The 19,355-nt window shown below is 34.4% G+C and overlaps 1 protein-coding gene across 1 annotated transcript; it reads right to left on the reverse strand.

Annotated features, from left to right (window-relative positions):
- Window positions 1-3,814: 3,814 nt before the first annotated feature.
- Window positions 3,815-12,687, reverse strand: LOC110465591 (putative threonine dehydratase). The gene is made up of 8 exons (XM_021521526.1): window positions 12,420-12,687; window positions 10,810-10,943; window positions 9,255-9,413; window positions 9,025-9,092; window positions 7,836-7,950; window positions 7,216-7,341; window positions 6,320-6,421; window positions 3,815-5,025 (listed from the first exon to the last, which is right to left on the reverse strand). Exons 1-8 carry the CDS (start codon window positions 12,544-12,546, stop codon window positions 4,882-4,884), a joined length of 975 nt encoding a protein of 324 aa, XP_021377201.1. The 5' UTR covers window positions 12,547-12,687; the 3' UTR covers window positions 3,815-4,881.
- Between the last annotated feature and the right edge of the window lie 6,668 nt (window positions 12,688-19,355).

The raw sequence follows: 19,355 nt of genomic DNA on the forward strand, positions 1-19,355 counted from the left end.
CCATGAACCATTTTGTAGAAAAGAATAAGCTTGTGCTGTTTACGTCTTTCCTCGAGGTGAAGCCAAACAGTTTAATCCTACTTGTGAGTCTAGTGCCGCCAGTGACCATGCGTGCTGCTTCTAATTGAAGATTTTCTAATAATTCAGATTGAGCTTTAGAAAGGCAGTCCCATAAGATATCGCCATAGTCTAATATAGGTCAAATAAGAGTGTAGTACATAGTTTGGAGACTATACCTGTCCAAAGAGAATTTAAATTTACGTAAGATATTTATTTTAGGTGAAATCTTAGATATCAAATAACTGATGTGTTCATTCCAATGACCATTTCCAGAGAGAAAAATACCTAAATGCTTGTGTGTAGTAACTTCAGAGATGTTAGTATTGTTCATATTTAATGGAGGATGAAAAGGTTTAATGGTTTTTCTACTAATGAGCAGGGTTTGTGATTTGGAAGGGTTAAAATTTACTAACTATCTTTGCGACCAGGTATGAAATTTATTAAGGTCACTATTAAGAATATCTGCGCTGACTCTAGGAATATCAACAGTTACGTAAAGAGAGATATCATCAGCGAATAACTTTATTTTAGCTTGTATATCTTTAACAATGTCATTTATATATATCAGAAATAAAAGAGGTCCAAGAATTGAGCCTTGTGGAACACCGGCCTTAACATTTAACCAATTTGAGTGTTTACCATTGAAGACAACTCTCTGCTTTCGATCGGAAAGATAATTTTCAAACCAAACTAATAGCGAATTTCGAATCCAATAGCTGGATAATTTACAAAGAAGTCCTTTATGCCAAACACGATCGAAAGCTTTACTAATATCACAAAAGACCATACGTATTTTCCTACCATTGTCTAAGGCTAAATATATATCATGGATGATCGCAAGAAGTTAATTTGTTGGTGAGTCACCGTGCCTAAAACCAGATTGATGGGGGGATAGGAGGAAGTGAGTGTGCAAAATATTGTAGACATATTTGAAGACACATTTTTCCATTAACTTACAAACAATCGATAGCAGATATAGGTTTGTAATTCGTTAATATAGACTTGTTATCCTTTTTATGCACAGGGGTGACGTTAACAAACTTTCATACAGATGGGAATACCCCAGATCTAATTGACCTGTTAAAGAGATTTCTTAAGGGGACAAATATGATATTTACTGATTCTTTAAGAAAACGAGGATTTACCAGGTCAGGACCAATGGCTTTAGAACAGTCAGTGGTAAGAATAGCATCTCTGATATCATTAGCTGTCATGTTAATATCAGATAAGGAATTATTACGTTCGTCGATAATATTAGGGAGATTTACATTGAAGTCATCAACTGTAGACTGGGCACAAAAGAAGTAATTAAATAAGCAAGCTTTCTCAAAGTCATCTGAGACAGCGCTATTATTATGAAGCAATGGTGGTATACAAAATTTACCAGAGTTAGGTAATAGTTGCTTTACAGTTTTCCACCATTGTTTGGCACTAATGTTAGAGGGTTTGCGAAGTTCGGTACATACATTTGAAAAATATGTTAATTTGGCGTGCTTGATTGTGTTAACGCATTTGTTACGAAGTCGACGAAACTTTGCCCAGTGATCTTCAGTGAGGGTACGCTTGGCTTTTTTATGAGCGCGCTTACGTTAACGAATTAATCTCCTTATTTCGTTTGATAGCCAAGGGGGGTCATTATATCTGGTGGTTATTTTTTTATTCGGAATACAAGATTTAGCAATAGTAAGTAAAATATCTAAGAAATTTTTGACATCATCATTAATATCATCAAAATCACTCAATAAATTCCAGTTAAGTGAGCTTAGTTTTACCCTAAATAAATCGTAATTTCCTAGGTCAAAAAGCCAAACGTTTCGCTTAAACACCTGCTGCACTGGCTTTGAAATATTAAAAGAACAGTAAATTGGACAATGATATCTAACCGGTTGGTCAAGGAAGCTTTCTCCAACATAACATTTATTAATAAGGTTATTACTATTAGTACAGACTATATCTAACAATGACTAAGAGGCTTCTGAATAAAAAGTTGGTGATTCAACAAGCTGAGTTAGATTAAAGGAAACCAGTATATCGCGTAAGTGGGACGAATGGTGGTCTACTAGGGCATTTGCATTAAAGTCGCCGGTTATCACAATATGAGAAATGCCTGTATTATATGCTTTTTCTATAGAATGCTAGATATGGGACCATATGATGACAGGAGAGTTTGGAGGCCGATAAAAAGTACCATATAATATTTTCTCTGAACCAAGTACAACTTCTAACCAGACACATTCAATGGCAGCTATCTCTATATATCTGATCTTCTCTTTGCAGGAATATTATATTTTACATAAACCGATATACCACCGCCCATTCGATCAGGTCTACAGTAGTATAATGGGTCAGAATATCCAGGCAGGTTAAGCTCAGATGAGATATCATTTAAATTTAACCATGTCTCAGTAAAGGATAAAATTGGTATATTACTTAACTCGGTGTAAAGAATATCGAGTTTTTATTTGAGACTTTGAACATTAAGATGGACAAATGAAAAATTACTGACTGCACCGAGCTGGCCACTAATATTCGAAAATATAGATGAGGACGACGAGCTAGAAGACATGGGACCAGGATTCAGTTCTATATCTCCAGATAACAACAAATGCCAATAGTCAAAAGCACGACGTAGAGATATAGATAATTTATCAGTAGCGGACAAGATAGAAGAGGAGATGAATTTAGCACTTGAAATTGAAATTGGCCCAGTGATTAGGAAAAGTTGTCAGGACAATAATTTTTCAAGAAAGGGCCATAACTCCATAAAAAGGGTTGGAAAAACAATACTTGGATGCAGATCATAAGGGGGTAGTTATCATATCTAAAAACTTTCGTTGTAATTGGCCGCATAGTCTTGGGGGAGTTGTCAGGACAAGTATTTTTCAACAAAGGGTCATTAGTCCAAAATATGGGACAGATTGAACAAATAAAACCTGGATGCACAACAGCAGGTGGTAGTTATCATATGTGAAAACTTTCATTGAAATTGGTCCAGAAGTTCGGAGAGGTTGTGCGGGAAAGCCTTTTTCAACAAAGGGAAATTACTCCGTAAATAAGGGTCAGAATAAACCAATAATACCTGGATGCACAACTTCGGGTGGTATCATTTCTGGAAACTTTAGAAGAAGTTGTGCTTACAAACTTTTTCTACGGACATTCAGACAGATAGACAAGCTGATTCCAGTATACCCACCTAACTTCGTTGCGGGGGGATATAAATACTGCTAGTCCATAATAGTCCTCTACGAAGAGTTAGGCCTTAGGGAGGGAATATCCTCTCAGACCCAAAAGGGCATATTTATACTGCTTCCAGAATTTTAAAAACACGTAGAAAAAGTCTCCAATCGGGAGACAGCACTAAACTTTGAAGTTAGTGTGTTGTCTGTTTCTGAATTTGATGGAGAGAACATGCAACAAATTTCATTAAAAAATGCCGTAATTATAAACAAATGTTTACCTAAACTACAAAATGTAATAACATATATTGGAACTTGCAAAGCTGTTTACAATCTTAAATTTAATAAAAACTACATAGTCCTCATTTTTAACAGTTTACTATAAACATTTGATCACATTTTCCTCTTCTTCAGATAGAACACAGAGGGTATTTTCAAACAGAAAATAAATCAAAACTACGTGAGGATTTGTAAAATGGCTTTGTTAAAAAAAAAAAAAAAAAGACAAAGATATCGATTTATTAATAAAACGTTTTATTCGAACTCGAAATCGAAATGGTTATTTTTTGCATCTGAAACATTCGCCAGTTTTTATAAAAAGTTGAGTAACCGAAGCGTCGTGACTATCCATACAAATAGATTCGAAGAATTGAATACATTCTACAGCATCAATGATTTTTACGAAGACTCTAAGCTAGTTTCCATATGGCCACCAATAAGAGGTTTAGTTGAATCCTCTTATTAAGTTCATTATACAGAAGCAAATGAAGTTCCTTTTGTGACATATTGTGGTTCATCTCGAGTCCATGTTAAGACTTTCAACTAACTATTCTGTGGAACTAGTGTAATGTCGATGGCTATGATTAAATACCCTATGGTGATATTTGTAAGACTGAATTCTGGATTGACAAACTTCCTACCGCTATTGCACCCATATGTCTCATGAAATGTTCCTTTGTGTTTCTACGGTACGGGGTACTAAGAGCAGGACGATCGGTATTTTGATCACTTTTCTCTAAAATATTGACAGTCAAAGACATAATGAAATGATCGGGAAAGTTAAAACATTGTAAAATGCAATGATTTTCGCAAGGTTCACTGCGGAACATTGACTAAAAATTCGTTGCACAATTGTCCTTTTCTTTACCAATTACAATTACTAGAAATATGAAGTAAAAGCGCATCTTTAAAAACATCAATTTTATTGATGCAAAAGCAAAAACAAAACACATCATATATCAAAACACAGAGAGCACATTCAATACCATAGACGGGTTTTGCAATTTAGGTGTTCTGGTAAAATATTCTTTTTAAGTGAGCGAGCCTCTGTACATCCTGTTATTGATAAGTATACTTATAAGTTACAAGCCATGCATTTTGAAATGTAAGAAAAAATAATGCCGTGTCTGACAAAGACAAAGAAATTGATTAGATTATGAAGATAAGAATTGATTATTGTTTTTAAAAAAAATTGAAATTATGTTGTATACAATGTCTTTAATTAAGCGTAGAAGCAAAATATTTCTTTGCCAAAATTCGTTCTGTAATGTCAAGTATCAGTAAACAATATTTCGAACGTTCAACTCAAAATAGAGACAGCATTGAAGTAAGAAGGAGAACCACTTATTACACAAAAGAGAAATGACTATGCATATTCTTTTAGCAGGTTCTGTAGTGTCGCTGTGCTGATATTTGCCCCACAAGATAATATCACCACCTTTAGACCTTTAAATCTTTCTGGGTTGAACATATAAGCTCCCAGTGCTACGCCAGCGGCCCCCTCAACAATCTGAAATATGAATTGCGATAGCCAATCATCAGCGACCGGAAGTATATTTAACTGATCATAAATTCAAATTTCTATATTTAGAAACGTATCAAAATTGATATAACAATCATAATTGTATACGTTCTACTTGAATGCAGAAATTTTATTATTTTACATAAAACCATTGTATGGTTCATGATATATTAATATTTTCTAATTAGATGCCATCTGATGGGGTTTCCAGGATAAAAAAACACCTGTAACAGTAATAATGAGGAGTAAATGACACATGACAAGGACAAGATCCGAAATATAGTTTGGTTTTGGTTTTTCTTAAAAACATTTAAGGGCGTGTCTGCATCTGTGTTAAATATGTGTGCATGTGTGTATGAGTGCTGGAGGCGATATGTTGTCGTATAATATGCAATACCGCGGATCTGATGCCAACTATTGAGTACTACCTCACTGAATTACCGTGTCGAAGGCATCCAGCGGATTATTTTGCCCGGTAACAATATACTGGCAACGGGTTAAACAATTGCCTGTTGCTATTTCCCTAAATGCTAAACCTGAAGCAGGGAATCACAACTACTGTTTTAAGGATTTTGGCATGTCCCGTTCTGGAGACATCTAGAAAAGACTATAATTTTATATAAGCCTTGTTGCGTCAGATTTTATCCCCACCTTGCTGTGTCAGCTTTATATCCTTTCCTTGCTATGAAAGACTAGACCATGACCTTTTTGTTGGTATACATAACTTTCTTGCTGTATGAGATTTTGTCACTACGTTGCTGTGTCAGATTTTTGTGACTACGTTGCTGTGTCAGATTTTTGTCACTACAGTGCAGTGTGAGATTGTGTCACAACGTTGCTGTGTCAGGTTTTGTAACTACGTTTCTGTGTAAGATTTTGCCACTACGTTGCTGTGTAAAATTCTGTCACTCTATTGCTGTGTCAGGTTTTGTCACTACATTGCTATGTAAGATCTTGCCACTACCTTGCTGTGTCAGGTTTTGTCACTACGTTTCTGTACGAGACTTTGTCACTACTTTGATTTGTCAGATTTTTTCACTACATGTAAATGTTTGTCCCTACGCTGCTATGGCAGATTTTGTCACTATGTCGCTGTGTAAGAGTTTGTCACTTTTTTGCTGTTTACGATTTTGTTACTACTTTGCTATGTCAGAATAATCAAAATACCTTGCTGTGCCTGAATTTGTTGCTGTTTGTGATATATTTTGTCGCCAGACGATATCATATCATTTTTGTGCCTTATTTGTCACTATCTTGACACTTTGCCGTGTTGTATTTATACCTTGTGGTGATTCTTCACCATAAAGACAATAGCCTTTCCTATTTGTTCCTCTGTGACTAGTATCCACTCGTCCACGTAATCCCTGCACAGCTCGAACGTCACCTGCACATCAAGTGTATTTGTCTTTATTGATCTATTTTAACATCGGAATCCTGTAAACTAATTGATGGAGCCGATTTTCAATACACAGCTATCACATTCACATTTAAAATGAATCAGTAAAACCAAACCGTAAACGACGTAAAAATGTAATACATCAATGGATGGTGATCATAATAAATAAAAAGGATAAATGCAATGTTACTTTTATATCGATAATTGTTGTCTTTTCCTAATTAAAACGTATGTTAGATTCGGTAAATTGTTAAAGTGCTAAGGTTTACTTCTTCGAATATTACTGCTACCCTTGTCTTTGTCTCCTGTATTAGTGATATCTTGGGTGTTTAACATCAGCTCTGCCACTCTCTAAAATGTGATATTACTCTGTTATCTAAGTATGCTGTTTTACTTGAGTGTATCATAATTAAGACATAAAGAAGCTCGTCAGAAAGACATTTGTTACGGCGTAGCTTTGAACGGCGGTGTTACCTTCAAGCGAAATGAGTGCAAAAACCCGTTAAAGCAAGAACGTAAAAGAATATATTGTGAAATGTCTAATGATAACTTCTAAAGCTATTTACGTATTTGACAGTTGTGCAGCGCTATAATTCATTCATCAAATACATACAAACATATATATATGCTAGATTCTATAATAATATTATTTAAAACACAGCTTAAGAATTACATATGATCACATCAGTTTTTATCATTGACTTGAACTGTTGTGTAATATTTTGAAAAGGGGTATAATATTGTTGTTAATAATATGTTACTTTAAATCAAACTGATCTTACAGCATTTTCCTCTATAGCACCTGCCGTTCCGTCCGACAAGGTATCGAACGATTCTTCGTATATCAATTTCTTAGCTTTCACACTTTCGTGCATCACTTTAGATTTCTCCGGCGAGCAGCCAATTATCTGGATGGATAGAAAAATAAATAAAACAAAACAAAAAGAAGGGTAGAGTAAAAACTGTGTCACAGTTATACAACAGTAGAGTAGATACAAAATATGGACTAATAAACCCGTTTTTGTAAACAACCAAGTTTGCATGATGTTTACCCTGTAACCCTGCTTGTAAGAGTAGAATCTTCATTCTGAAAACTAATAAATCCAGCATATAACTCAGTGTTGAAATCACAATGCTCTCTTGACTTCTTCATCATTATGAATTCAAAAATAAATTGCGTGCCATTGAAACACTGGAAAGCACTGTTTTTATTCAAGGATAATACTTAACAAATGAAATTATCACAGTTCTATCAAATGCAGTTCAAACGTGTACTTATGTTCTAATAATTAATCTAGAAATAAGATATATTTCAAAACCTTTTTGTATCTGCCATTAGACATTTTCAGGGCTTCTGACTATTCAAAGTTTCCGAGTGCATCAAATTTCGGGCTTGCACTACCTTGATAGAAGGCTTCACTTGTTTAGCATATCTTGCTATTCCACCTATCAATCCACCTCCCCCAACTGACACCAAGATAGCATCCACTTCCGGTAGTTGTTCTAAAATTTCAATGCTGAACAAAGAAAAGAAATGAGACACAATGCATTCATGAACGCTGCTGATATATTTCAAATTTCGTGAACGTAATGTCACACCATGAAAGACACATATACGAGTAATCTAACCTCGATACATGATTTTCTGTAACAACTTAATAATATGAAAGGCGTGCATTAGTTAACATAACATATATTGTATATTTACGATAAACAAGCTAGCAAATTCCTCTCATAAACACACACATTAAGGGGTATTATAATAATAGGTACACGAATACCACTTCACCCAATTACTTTTCAACAGAAGCTTCGATTTATTTGTTATACAATTATTTGACCAATAGCAGCAATCAAATAAAAAAAAAAGCTGAATGAAGGTCTAATTTTTAAATTATATAAGAATGTGTATAATATAAAGACAGTTTATGTATTTGTTTGAAGACAAGTTATACTGATGGTAAATTCATTTACAAAACTATTATCTGATATTTACGAAAGCCTATTAGTGTCATTTTGAAAAGCGAGTTTAACGAGATAAATAACGCGTAATAACGAGATAATTATCCACAAGAAAAGAAGATACAAATAATGTAAACAAATATTTGCATTTTACTGTAAACAACTTTTATTGTTTACCCGAATGGACCAGGTGACCAACAAAAATTCAAACCAAATTAAAAAGTCATTTTTACTTTAAACGTCTAACCCTTTGGTCAGCATATCTTCTTTCATTTTAGTTTAAATCTCTGGGCTAGAGCTCAGAGACTATAGCCATGGATCTAAAAGTTTATTGAAAAACGTGTTATCGCATTTAAGGTGTAAAGCTAAGGTCCGGAGCCGCCGAGTGCAGATGATTGATGGTCTGAATTCAGTTTATTGACAGAAACATTCAGTTGCTTTATTATATTGATAAGATTTAAAAATCATTTATTTTATGCTTAGCCTCTCTAAACATAGATGAATTATATAATCATCAGCTCGCGATTGCGCTGTTTGGCCTATCCTACTATCACATTATCATTGTTATTAGAATGGAAAAATGTATTATCCAAAGTAACAATTTAACATCCGCATAATTAATACCATACCTTATTGTTCCCTGTCCTGCAATAATATCGTAATCGTTGTAGGGAGAAATATACTCTACGCCAGTGTCCTGCGTAATAAAACAAAGCAAACATTTCTTAAATATTGCTATCATTTTTTGTGTCTGTGATGTGATAATATACTATACAAGTCATTTCACTTTCTCACGAATGAAATCCTTTAAAGTAAAACAAAGAAAAATAAACATTTAACGTAATAAAAATTAGTTTACATTTGCAACTCTCCGCGCTTCCTCTTCAGCCTCTACACAATCCTCGCCTATCTGAACAACGGTTGCCCCTTGGTCCTCCATCCACTTCTTCTTGCCAGTGTCCACGTGTTCCTGGCAGTAAACTTTAAGTGGTATTCCAGCCCTTTTGCATGCTGCCAACTGTAGAATATGACGAAGTTATTCCGTAATATTACCAAACAGGTTGATATCTAATACGAAGACAAAACGTCTGTATTCTTAACCCCGATATCTAAACCATGCTCAATTATCTGTTCTTCAAATATTTACAAAAAAACACCGATTAATGATAGGAATACGAACTTTCATCGTTTGCATAGGATTACGAAACATAGAAATATGTATGAACAACGTGTTATTGCCGGCTCTTCAAGTTGCTCTGCTAAACTATTATCTAAACTTCTTAAAACAATTCTTAGTGCCGTCTATATATTTTATTGCCGTCCACCTTTATAAAAAAACAAAATTCTCATAATAAGACAATGGTGGCGCTCCGTCAGAGAATGTAAAATAAAGTCAAATATTTTAAAAGGAGGGAATGCTTAAGATTGATCAAATGATCTTTTGAGTTCTTCAAAATTTTCATTCAAGTATACAATATAACAGTATAGCCGTAATCCTGTTTAGAGAACCATTTTTGAGCATTTTGATGTGAAAAAGAATCACAAAAAAACAACAAGATATAATGTAGTGAAGTGAAACTCCTGAGAATGACGGTGTTCTTGGTTTTACAATATCGTTTTCTAGTAAGGTGACAAGATTTTTTCAAACAGACTGCAGGTATTCCTATGGTAACAAACCATGGTCCTCTTCTCGTCAACTTAGTTTCATATTCATATGAAAATGAAGAGCTTATCAGAACGATCACAAAAACACGCTTCAGTTTCATTTCTAAACTGTATGTCAGCGTGAGAATTTCGATTTTCCAATCTTGAACATTTAGATTTCCCTTTCTTGATAGTAAGATCCATACATCCTTAACGTACGATGTTTACATGTGAAATTTGATTCGGAGCCTTCTCAGAATATCCTGATTTCCGTGATAGATGACGACTGATAACTGACTAACATACAATACAGGGTTTCGGAGAAAAGAGGGTTGATGAAGACTTTTGGAAAGGTTAATAGTCGCCACCGTGATCTCATCGGGAAATATTAGCTGTGATATAAAGGTCAATGTTTTTACTATGTCTTTTTGTTTTGTTGCCGTTACTCCAGTTTTCATTTTTAGAGCGTGTCATTGTTCAGGTTTGTCCTAAATTTACATTGAAGGTGTCGTTATTGAAGCAGAAGGCGCTCACCCCTCAGAAACACCTGGTCGCATTCTCCTTTTATTTGTTGAATACTTTCCATGTAAATGTTTTCTATGTTCATGTTTTGCCTAGTTTTATCGTGCTAGAGTTACAATTGTGTTGATACTTCTGCATTCTTGTTTATTCGATAAATAGATTAATTTTATTTTAACTCAAATGAACTTAAAAGAAAATCAAAAAAGCGATATATTGCCTGACTGTACCGGATATGACGTTATACTTACACAACCTAGACCATGATTACCAGACGACGCGGTTATTACTCCCTTCTGTTTGGACTCGGGACTCCTTTCTGCGATCATCAATATTTTATTAAAAGCTCCCCTCGCTTTGAATGATCCTGTTATCTGCTCACTTTCTATAAGTAAATTGCATTATCATTGAAACAATGTTAATGTAATTTTCCTCAAATTCAGTAATGCTTTATGTTGGGAAGTTTCAAGTTAAGGAATTCCTATCATTAAGGAAATTTCGAGAAACTGGGGGTGGAGAAAGGTAACCAACAGGGGAGCTGTTTCTGTCCAAGCCTTTCCAATATCTTGAAAATGATATCACGTCAGACAAAGAACGAAAAACAAGTGTATCATCAATGAGAATGGTACATGTATCTAGCAATACAGTCGTTATGTAAATCTGTCAGCGGGTGGTCACGTTGTCCTACAACAACCTTAAAACCTTCCACTGAAGTGATGTTGTAACTATTTGATTAAAATGTGAGGTTCCCTGTGATTAAAGGAAAACTAGAACTGTAACTTAAGGTTAACTTCCATCATTAAGCAATGTTCGTGAAACTGGGGATGGGGATGGTACCCACAGGGGAGCTGTATCTGTCCAACCCTTTCCAGTATCTTGATAAAAGACATCACGTCAGACCTACACCTAGCAAAGAAATCCATAGTCCCCCACCAGTAATGCTTTCTTTATTTACGGAGCAGCTTTCAAACATACGCCATTTTTTCTCTTCAGATAAAGGTTGCTAGACAAGTGTTTAGATAATATTGGACTGCAACACATAATTTTAAATAAAAGAAACTTCACCAATTTGTCCACAAGTGTAGGAAGCATTGTGTGGAAGAAGACAAACCATAAGATATCCCCTACAAGCCGTCATATCTCGAAATTGAAAACATGGGGAAAGAGGTATCATTCAGTACACAACATGATGACAGGGAGTAGTTATCATATCTGTTAAGTGGTTTCGCTGAGATCGGCCTAGTTATTTAGAGAGAAAAAAAATCCAGACAAGGATTTTGCAACAAAGGGCCATTACTCTATGAAAAGGATCGGAATAAAAACATATTACCTGGATGCACAACGTTAGGAGTAGTTACCATATCTTAAAATTATCGTTTAAATTGGCCTAGTATTTTCGGAGTGGTTGGCCGGAGAAGTATTTTCCAATAAAGGGCCATAATTCCGTGAAAAAGGATTGGAATGAAATACTACTTCTTGGTTGCAGAGGGGGGTGATTATTATGATATCTGCTTGTTGATATCTATAAAGTGTCATTGAAATCGGTGTCCAAGTTTAGGATTTTGCAGACAACAGACATCGAGACAGACCCCCACCCCCCTACACACACACACACACAAACACACCCCAACTTCGTTCCTTAGGGTATTTACATGAACATTTATATGATCGTTTGGCATTGTACAAGCAAATGTCATAATTAGTCAGCAGTTTCGTTTTGAATATCTTCTTGTTGCTGTAAATGCCGAATTTTGACCAGAAGCTCTCCAAAAACATCGAAAACGCTGGCGAGCCAGCTAACTTGTTACTAGATATGTAGGTCAGAGGGAGACGGTGATAAAAAGTGATGACCTATACTTACCTAGCTTGATATAAACATCACAACCATCAGCCAGCTTACTTAGACCGAGAGAATATTCCAGTGGTGTCTTTCTTATATATGATATAATCCTTTGTCGAGCCTTCGTGGTATTGGTCGGTAGATCCATCGAGCTTGATTGATTGATAGGTTTTACGTCCGCTTCACTACCGAGTGGTTCGGTTGAAGTCTTAATTTTTATACTGTTAAGCTGTGTGCACGTTAGGATAACACAGAGCTTCTGTACAAATCAACGATACACTTCGCCACAGCAAATAGTTGGTGTTAAGTAAATATTGTCTAGATATGACAATCAGGTCAAAGGTCAATGAGCTAATATATTCATGAAACCATATTCATGCGCAAGTATTATTCTCTGCTCAAACCAGCTTTCTTGCTACTCACTAGATCCAAAAAGTCAAAATTCAAATATTGATAACAGTATTTGGCTTTAAGTATCTTCAAATCTTTTTCAAACCATTGACAAATAAGACAAATTTCATGAATACGGGCCCTGGTCACAGGCACAAGTACTTGCCTCGTCTGTCAATACACTCCTATCAGTTAAAAGGACGTTAGTTTTTAAGGGATCAGCTGAGGTCATATTACGCTGGTTTTCTACAGATTGTTTAGCCACTCATTGGTGACTTTGAAGTGTCATCTGACTGTAATGACATAATTAATCTAGATACAATAGCATGACGCCCAACTGGTCACATTATCCTAAAAATGGTTCCAACAAAGTCACCTCCGAAAAGCAGAGAGTTGATAACATTTCAGAGTAGGAGAAATATAATAGTATATTATCAGTAATTAATAAGTATGCCAAAACCAGTTGTTGTATAGTTGATTGGAAGTGACCGTAAATTGGCCAACAATTAACATAAAATCAACCAAAATCCCATAAGCAATATATAGATTTATGTAGGTAGAAGTTGTGCTTACGACATGTTTGCCATTTTATTTATCATTGTTGTAAGTCATTTCCTCAAAATTTAATTAGGTTATGGACCAATCAATCTGATTAAAATCATATGTTACATGGCTTCGTTAACTTCGTACTACGTCTGAACATCTGAGTGTGCCGCGGTCAGGGTCACGTTCAGGTGACCTTTATATTTATAAATACTCATTAAATTTTGACCAATCAGAGACCCTCTTTCAAAAGGGTGCTCGGAGTTGAACAATTATTAATCAATTAATATGTCAGACATTGATGAGAATGATGCGAAAGTGACCTAAATATCTACGCCACTGGTAGAAGAGTGAGCCTTGGTATAAGTGTGTGTAGTTCAACATTCAGCAATATTATTAATTCAAATACATATACATATTTTCCATATAAGTGTCAATCTATTGCAATAATCTCAATAAGTAATTAATTATCGATAGTTTTGGAAAGATACCTTATTATTCTGTGTAAATGTATATATGTTGTACCGGTCCAGGAGAAGACTTATATAGGCACTGCCTGTTGTCTAATCCTTTTGTTGACACAATAAAATTTGTTGAAACGAAAAGTCTTTTTTGTAGTTATTAGTTCTGAAGGTAGGATAATAATAAATAATGATAATAATATACAACATTTATATAGCGCCCTATATAATTTGTAAAATTACTCTAAGGCGCTTTACAACATATGGATAATAGTAATGGTTTTAATTGTGAAAACAAACAACAAAGGCTTGCAATCACTTTCATACATTAACAAGCAATGTGCACATAATTGAACAAATAAAAGGGTGGTATTTACATGACGTCTTTGCAAAGATTCTAAAATGCAGACGTGAAGAGGTGAGTTTTTATGTCCCTCTTGAACTTGGCCAGGATATTTGACTTCCTAATAGCAGATGGTAAGCTATTCCACAACGTAGCCGAAACCCTCCCAAAGCATCTGTTTCCGTAGGTCACAGTACGAGATTTTGGGACACACAACAAAGATTCTGACTCCGACCGCAGTGATCTTGACGGCTGATACAGGGTAACAAGTTCCTGTAGGTACTGAGGAGCTGTTCCATTCAGTGCCTTGTATGTGTATACCAGAATTTTGTACTGCGACCTGTATCGTACAGGTAACCAGTGCAACGAATAAAGCGCAGGTGTGATGTGCTCTCTCTTTCGAGTACGAGTAACTAGCCGTGCTGCAGTGTTCTGGACCCTCTGCAGACGACTAGTTAGTTTGTCAGATATACCACAGAGCAGGGCGTTACCATAATCCAACCGAGAGGTAACAAGTGAATGCACCAAAATCTTGCATGCATCTGCAGTTAGAAACTGCCGAATACAGCCGATGTTCCTGATCTGGTAGTAACAGGATTTGGCAATAGCGTTCACTTGTTTCTCCATGTTCAGAGAACTGTCAAAGTATACCCCTAGGTTTTTAACAGCTGGAACAGTCTCAATAGTTCTGGCACCAACCTTGAGCTGGAGAGCCATTGTTTGCTGACACTTTGGGGGAAAATCGATTAGTTCCGTCTTTTCCTGATTAAGTTTAAGCATGTTGGCGTTCATCCAGATACTGATATCTGTCAGACAAGCTTCCAGACTTTCTGAGACTGTATTCCAACTGTCCTGTGGTTTTATGACCATGTAAATTTGTATATCATCAGCATAGCAATGATAGCGGAGGCTATGGCGACGACAAATCTCTCCAATCGGTTTGTAGTACATACAATATTTCCGTGGTCCTAACACCGACCCTTGAGGAACCCCGATGGGGAAATTTATATTTTAGTATCAGCGGTACTGACATTTGAAGAACCACATCCAAAATTAGAAGGGGTTTTCCTTATGCCAACAAGCATTCATAAAGTTTGAGCTTTATACGATGTTTTTTTGCAATGACCCCCTCCCCGATTTTTTGGGGTTAAAAAAAATGCAAGAGGTCAATAAAACCAACTTTGAAATTGGAATAGCACGATATACGTATCTAGTTTAGAATGTGGCATACAACAATTCATGTTTCTACTAAATTCAACACCTGTAGCCGCTAAATAGTTGAGAATTTGACTGAGAAAATTAAGACTTTGACATATTTAAAGTATTTATAACAAAATTCTCTTGCAACTGATTGTAGTAATAAAGTGTGGCTTTTAATCTTCTTGTGAAATACGTTATTATTCTTGTCGTTGTATATTTTGATCACCCTCCATAGCACATTGGTATATAAAAAATCAAACTAACAATTTTTTTTATCGAATCACAAAATATTTATTATTGGGGAAAATTACAAAAATTGCACGATGCATCTAAGCAATAAATATCACAAACTTTTTTTTACTTTATCGTTTTAATTCAGACTTTCCATCAATTCCAAGCCGACACTGATACATTTGTATATATATGTACATTTATGATAAATAAAATGGTGAGCAGTTTCACATTATTACATACCACAGTGACGGCGGGAGACACTGTAAGAAATAGAAGGTGAGCATTCAAGAGGTGTCTTTCAAATTTAATATTTCTTCACTGTTTTTGTCAAAAACTGAAGTGAACTTTGACCTGTTACAGTACACAATTGTTCAAAATCTATATATCTCAAGACAATACAAAGTATGGATGCACCCGTTAAAAAACTTTAATTAATCTGGAAAATTGCGACTTTTTAGTCACAGGAGCATCGTTTACAAGGATTTTATTTATGAATTCCATTCCATTTTATTCTAAATTACTTGATTCAAACTGTAGTGTTTCCGTGTCGTTTACTCAGTCAGAATATAATCAACTTGTAAATGACACGATGTTTGCAACAATATCTAGCTTTTTTCAGATATAGATACAATGTCTAGGTATGTTTGCTACTAAATCGAGGTTGTTCTGTTAGTACAGTATACGGTAGGTAGGTACATGTAGGTAGGTAGGTAGGTAAGTAGGTATGTTTTACTACTAAATCGATGTTGTTCTAGATCTGTTAGTACAGAATACGGTAGGTAGGTATGTTTTACTACTAAATCGAGGTTGTTCTGTTAGTACAGTATACGGTTGGTAGGTATGTAGGTATGTTTTACTACTAAATCGAGGTTGTTCTGTTAAGATATGGTAGGTATGTTCGTTATAATATCTAGCGTTTTCATACATAGATACGTATGACTGTTATAATATCTAGCTTTTTTACATACAGGTACATGTAGGAATGTTCGTTATAATATCTAGCTTTTTAACACATTGGGTACATGTAGGTATGTTCGTTATAATATCTAGCGTTTTCATATATAGGTAGGTATTTTACTAAATAAAGGTTGTCTTGTTAAGATATTATAGATGTGTTTGTTACAATATCTAGCATTTTTAAGTATAGGGACGTTTGCTTGCTACAAGATTTAGTTTTTTCATATATAGGTAGGTATGTATGTCATAATATCGGGGAATTTTATTAAAATAAAGGTATAGGTATTTTATTAAATCGAACTTGTCTTGTTAAGATATGATACAGTGTAGGTATGTTTGTTACAACATCGAGACTGTCTTTTTTAGATACAGATAGACAATAATATGTTTGCGACAATACTGAGGCTGTCTTTTTAGATCCTGTAAACATAATGGTTACTAAAACGAGTCTGTCTTGTTAAAATACATGTATTTTCTCGCCTACATATTGTGGTTGATTCGATGTCTGTCTTATTTACATATGTAGATATACATGTAGTTAGATAAATTCTAAATTATGATTACATCATAAAGACCAACATGTTCTTATATTTAAAGCTTACTTAATGTCTGGGGTATATAAGCACTTTTATATTCAACTTTATTCAAAACTGTATTGTGTTCAGAAAGGATGTTGCTATCATTTAACGAGGATGTTAAAAATTAATAGATGCACTCTAAAAAGGTTAAACTGTTTACATAGAAGTTGTTAAAACAGGGTCAAAGAAATATAATTCCCAGTTTTGCTAATTACTTGATTTAATTAGTCCTGCCTCTTAATACTGTTCCATCATTTAAAATCACAAAGGAATTGGTGTTTATCATGCTATACGAAAACAGTATACAAACAGCAGAAGCGCTTCGTTGTAAAAACACAAATTGGTGAATACATTCAATTGTAATGTTAAGTAAACGAATATACAAGGTTTATCTAGAGGAATTATTGAAGATAAAAAGAGAGTGGGGGAGGGGCTTTAGCAAAACAAATCTACAAATCTACCAAAATATCTAAATAGAACAGGAGGCCAACAATACTTATCACACTGTTATTCGTCCACTAACAATAATTATTCTATAAGTAACAAACTTAATGTGATACAAAAACAAGTCCCCATTTATCTTTGTCCCGTAGCTATGGAATCGTTTTGGAACCAAGTAAATACAATTGCTAACTGAAATTAAAATACTAAAGCTTCCACAGTTTATATTGTTTTCATCACAACACCAACATTGAACCCTAATGCACTGTGAAGCCTGTGAATGGGTCCTACCTTCCAATTAACATGGTCAATACCAGGTCATATTTCTGAAAAATACCAGACCTCAACACATCCAAATAAACTTAATTTACGATACTGTAAATCTACAATAATTGCAGTGTGTTATTTTCAATATCATTTTTTCAGAATTTTAGTATTTTGTTGTATCATTTAAAAATGAAGGATTCTAAACCAATTTGAACAGCATGCCAATTTCTTTATAAATTCAACCATAATAAATCTAAGTAGTATAGTAACCTTACCAATGGAACAATGAGTTTTCCCTCACCTCACACATAAACAATTTGTGGTTGTGCTATATGAACCTTTCTACGAACAATGAGCTCTGATATCATATATTTAAGACAATGGATAACAATGTTTCAAACCGAAAATCTTAAAATGATTGTAAAGATAAATTGTTATGTTTCAGATTTATATACCTATTGACCAAGCACAGCTGAAAATGTGTGCATCACCTGTTTCTAGATGCTGTAAAGAAAATGTACGACCATATCATTTATACATTGTGTTTAAAATGTAAGTTTACATTTATCGATCCATGTACAGAGTTACACATGCAAAAACAATCACCATACTTCATCAATTCTTTACAATGTTTATATAATATGTTATAGCATATATATGTAATTGTGTTAAAAAATGAGGTAATTTGGTAAATTGCAGAAATATGTACACATATACAGTATTACAGTACGGTTACAGTAAGGTGAGTATTTCTATTAGTGTTTGTGAACATATTTGGCACAATTTTCACACAAAAATTCATTTTAAAACTTTCAATCTGGATGAAACTTTAAAAAGAATATTAAAGAAACAATCTACTTATTTGATATACTTATTGTTAGGATAACATAAACAGTTTCTTTGTACCATCGATAAACAAAAACTTTACCCTGAAAATGTTAGTCTTATCGATTGTTGAAAAGTATAAGAGATTACTTCTGCAGGATTTTAGGTCTTCAAAGCAGGTTTAGTCATCTGATAATAGGTATGTAATTTTCTAGAATCCATGGGCCTGAAAAGCTCAATTTCCCCTTTCGAATGAAGAGAAGGTGATAATTGTGGAAGTGGGTGTTTGCCCTTTAGTTACATACAATGTACTCCTTTTAAAATGGCAAAAAGTGGGTGTTCCGATTATGATCATTTCATATGACAAATCAATTAGTTTAATATTATATGGAACAACCCAATACGAATCAGAATCTGAGATATTTTACTAACATTTCATGTACCAGATAAGCAGAATTATAACTGTGGATACTATTTGACTAAAAAAACTTACTGTCAATAATATTCTTTTTTGACAATTTTAAAATCATCTAGATTACACTTTGTTTCTTAAGAAAAGCAATTGATATAAAATAAAGTGTTAAATTTAGTGTTTTAAATCATCTGACTTGCGCTTTGTTTATAAAGAAAGAGAATCATATAAAACATAAGTGTTAAATTCAGTGTTTAAAATCATCCGACTTACGCTTTGTTTCTAAAGAAAGGGAATTATATAAAA

The sequence above is a fragment of the Mizuhopecten yessoensis genome, unplaced genomic scaffold, assembly GCF_002113885.1.
Source record: "Mizuhopecten yessoensis strain PY_sf001 unplaced genomic scaffold, ASM211388v2 scaffold11091, whole genome shotgun sequence".
NCBI classification, from domain to species: Eukaryota; Metazoa; Mollusca; class Bivalvia; order Pectinida; family Pectinidae; genus Mizuhopecten; species Mizuhopecten yessoensis.

What these genes read in the sequence shown, in the direction of transcription:
- LOC110465591 (XM_021521526.1), bottom strand. Translation starts at nt 12,546, where the DNA reads ATGGATCTACCGACCAATACCACGAAGGCTCGACAAAGGATTATATCA. An exon ending in TGATGTTTATATCAAGCTAG is followed by an intron (nt 10,944 to 12,419) that starts GTAAGTATAGGT and finishes ATTTACTTATAG; the next exon opens with AAAGTGAGCAGATAACAGGA. An exon ending in AAGCGCGGAGAGTTGCAAAT is followed by an intron (nt 9,093 to 9,254) that starts GTAAACTAATTT and finishes TTTATTACGCAG; the next exon opens with GACACTGGCGTAGAGTATAT.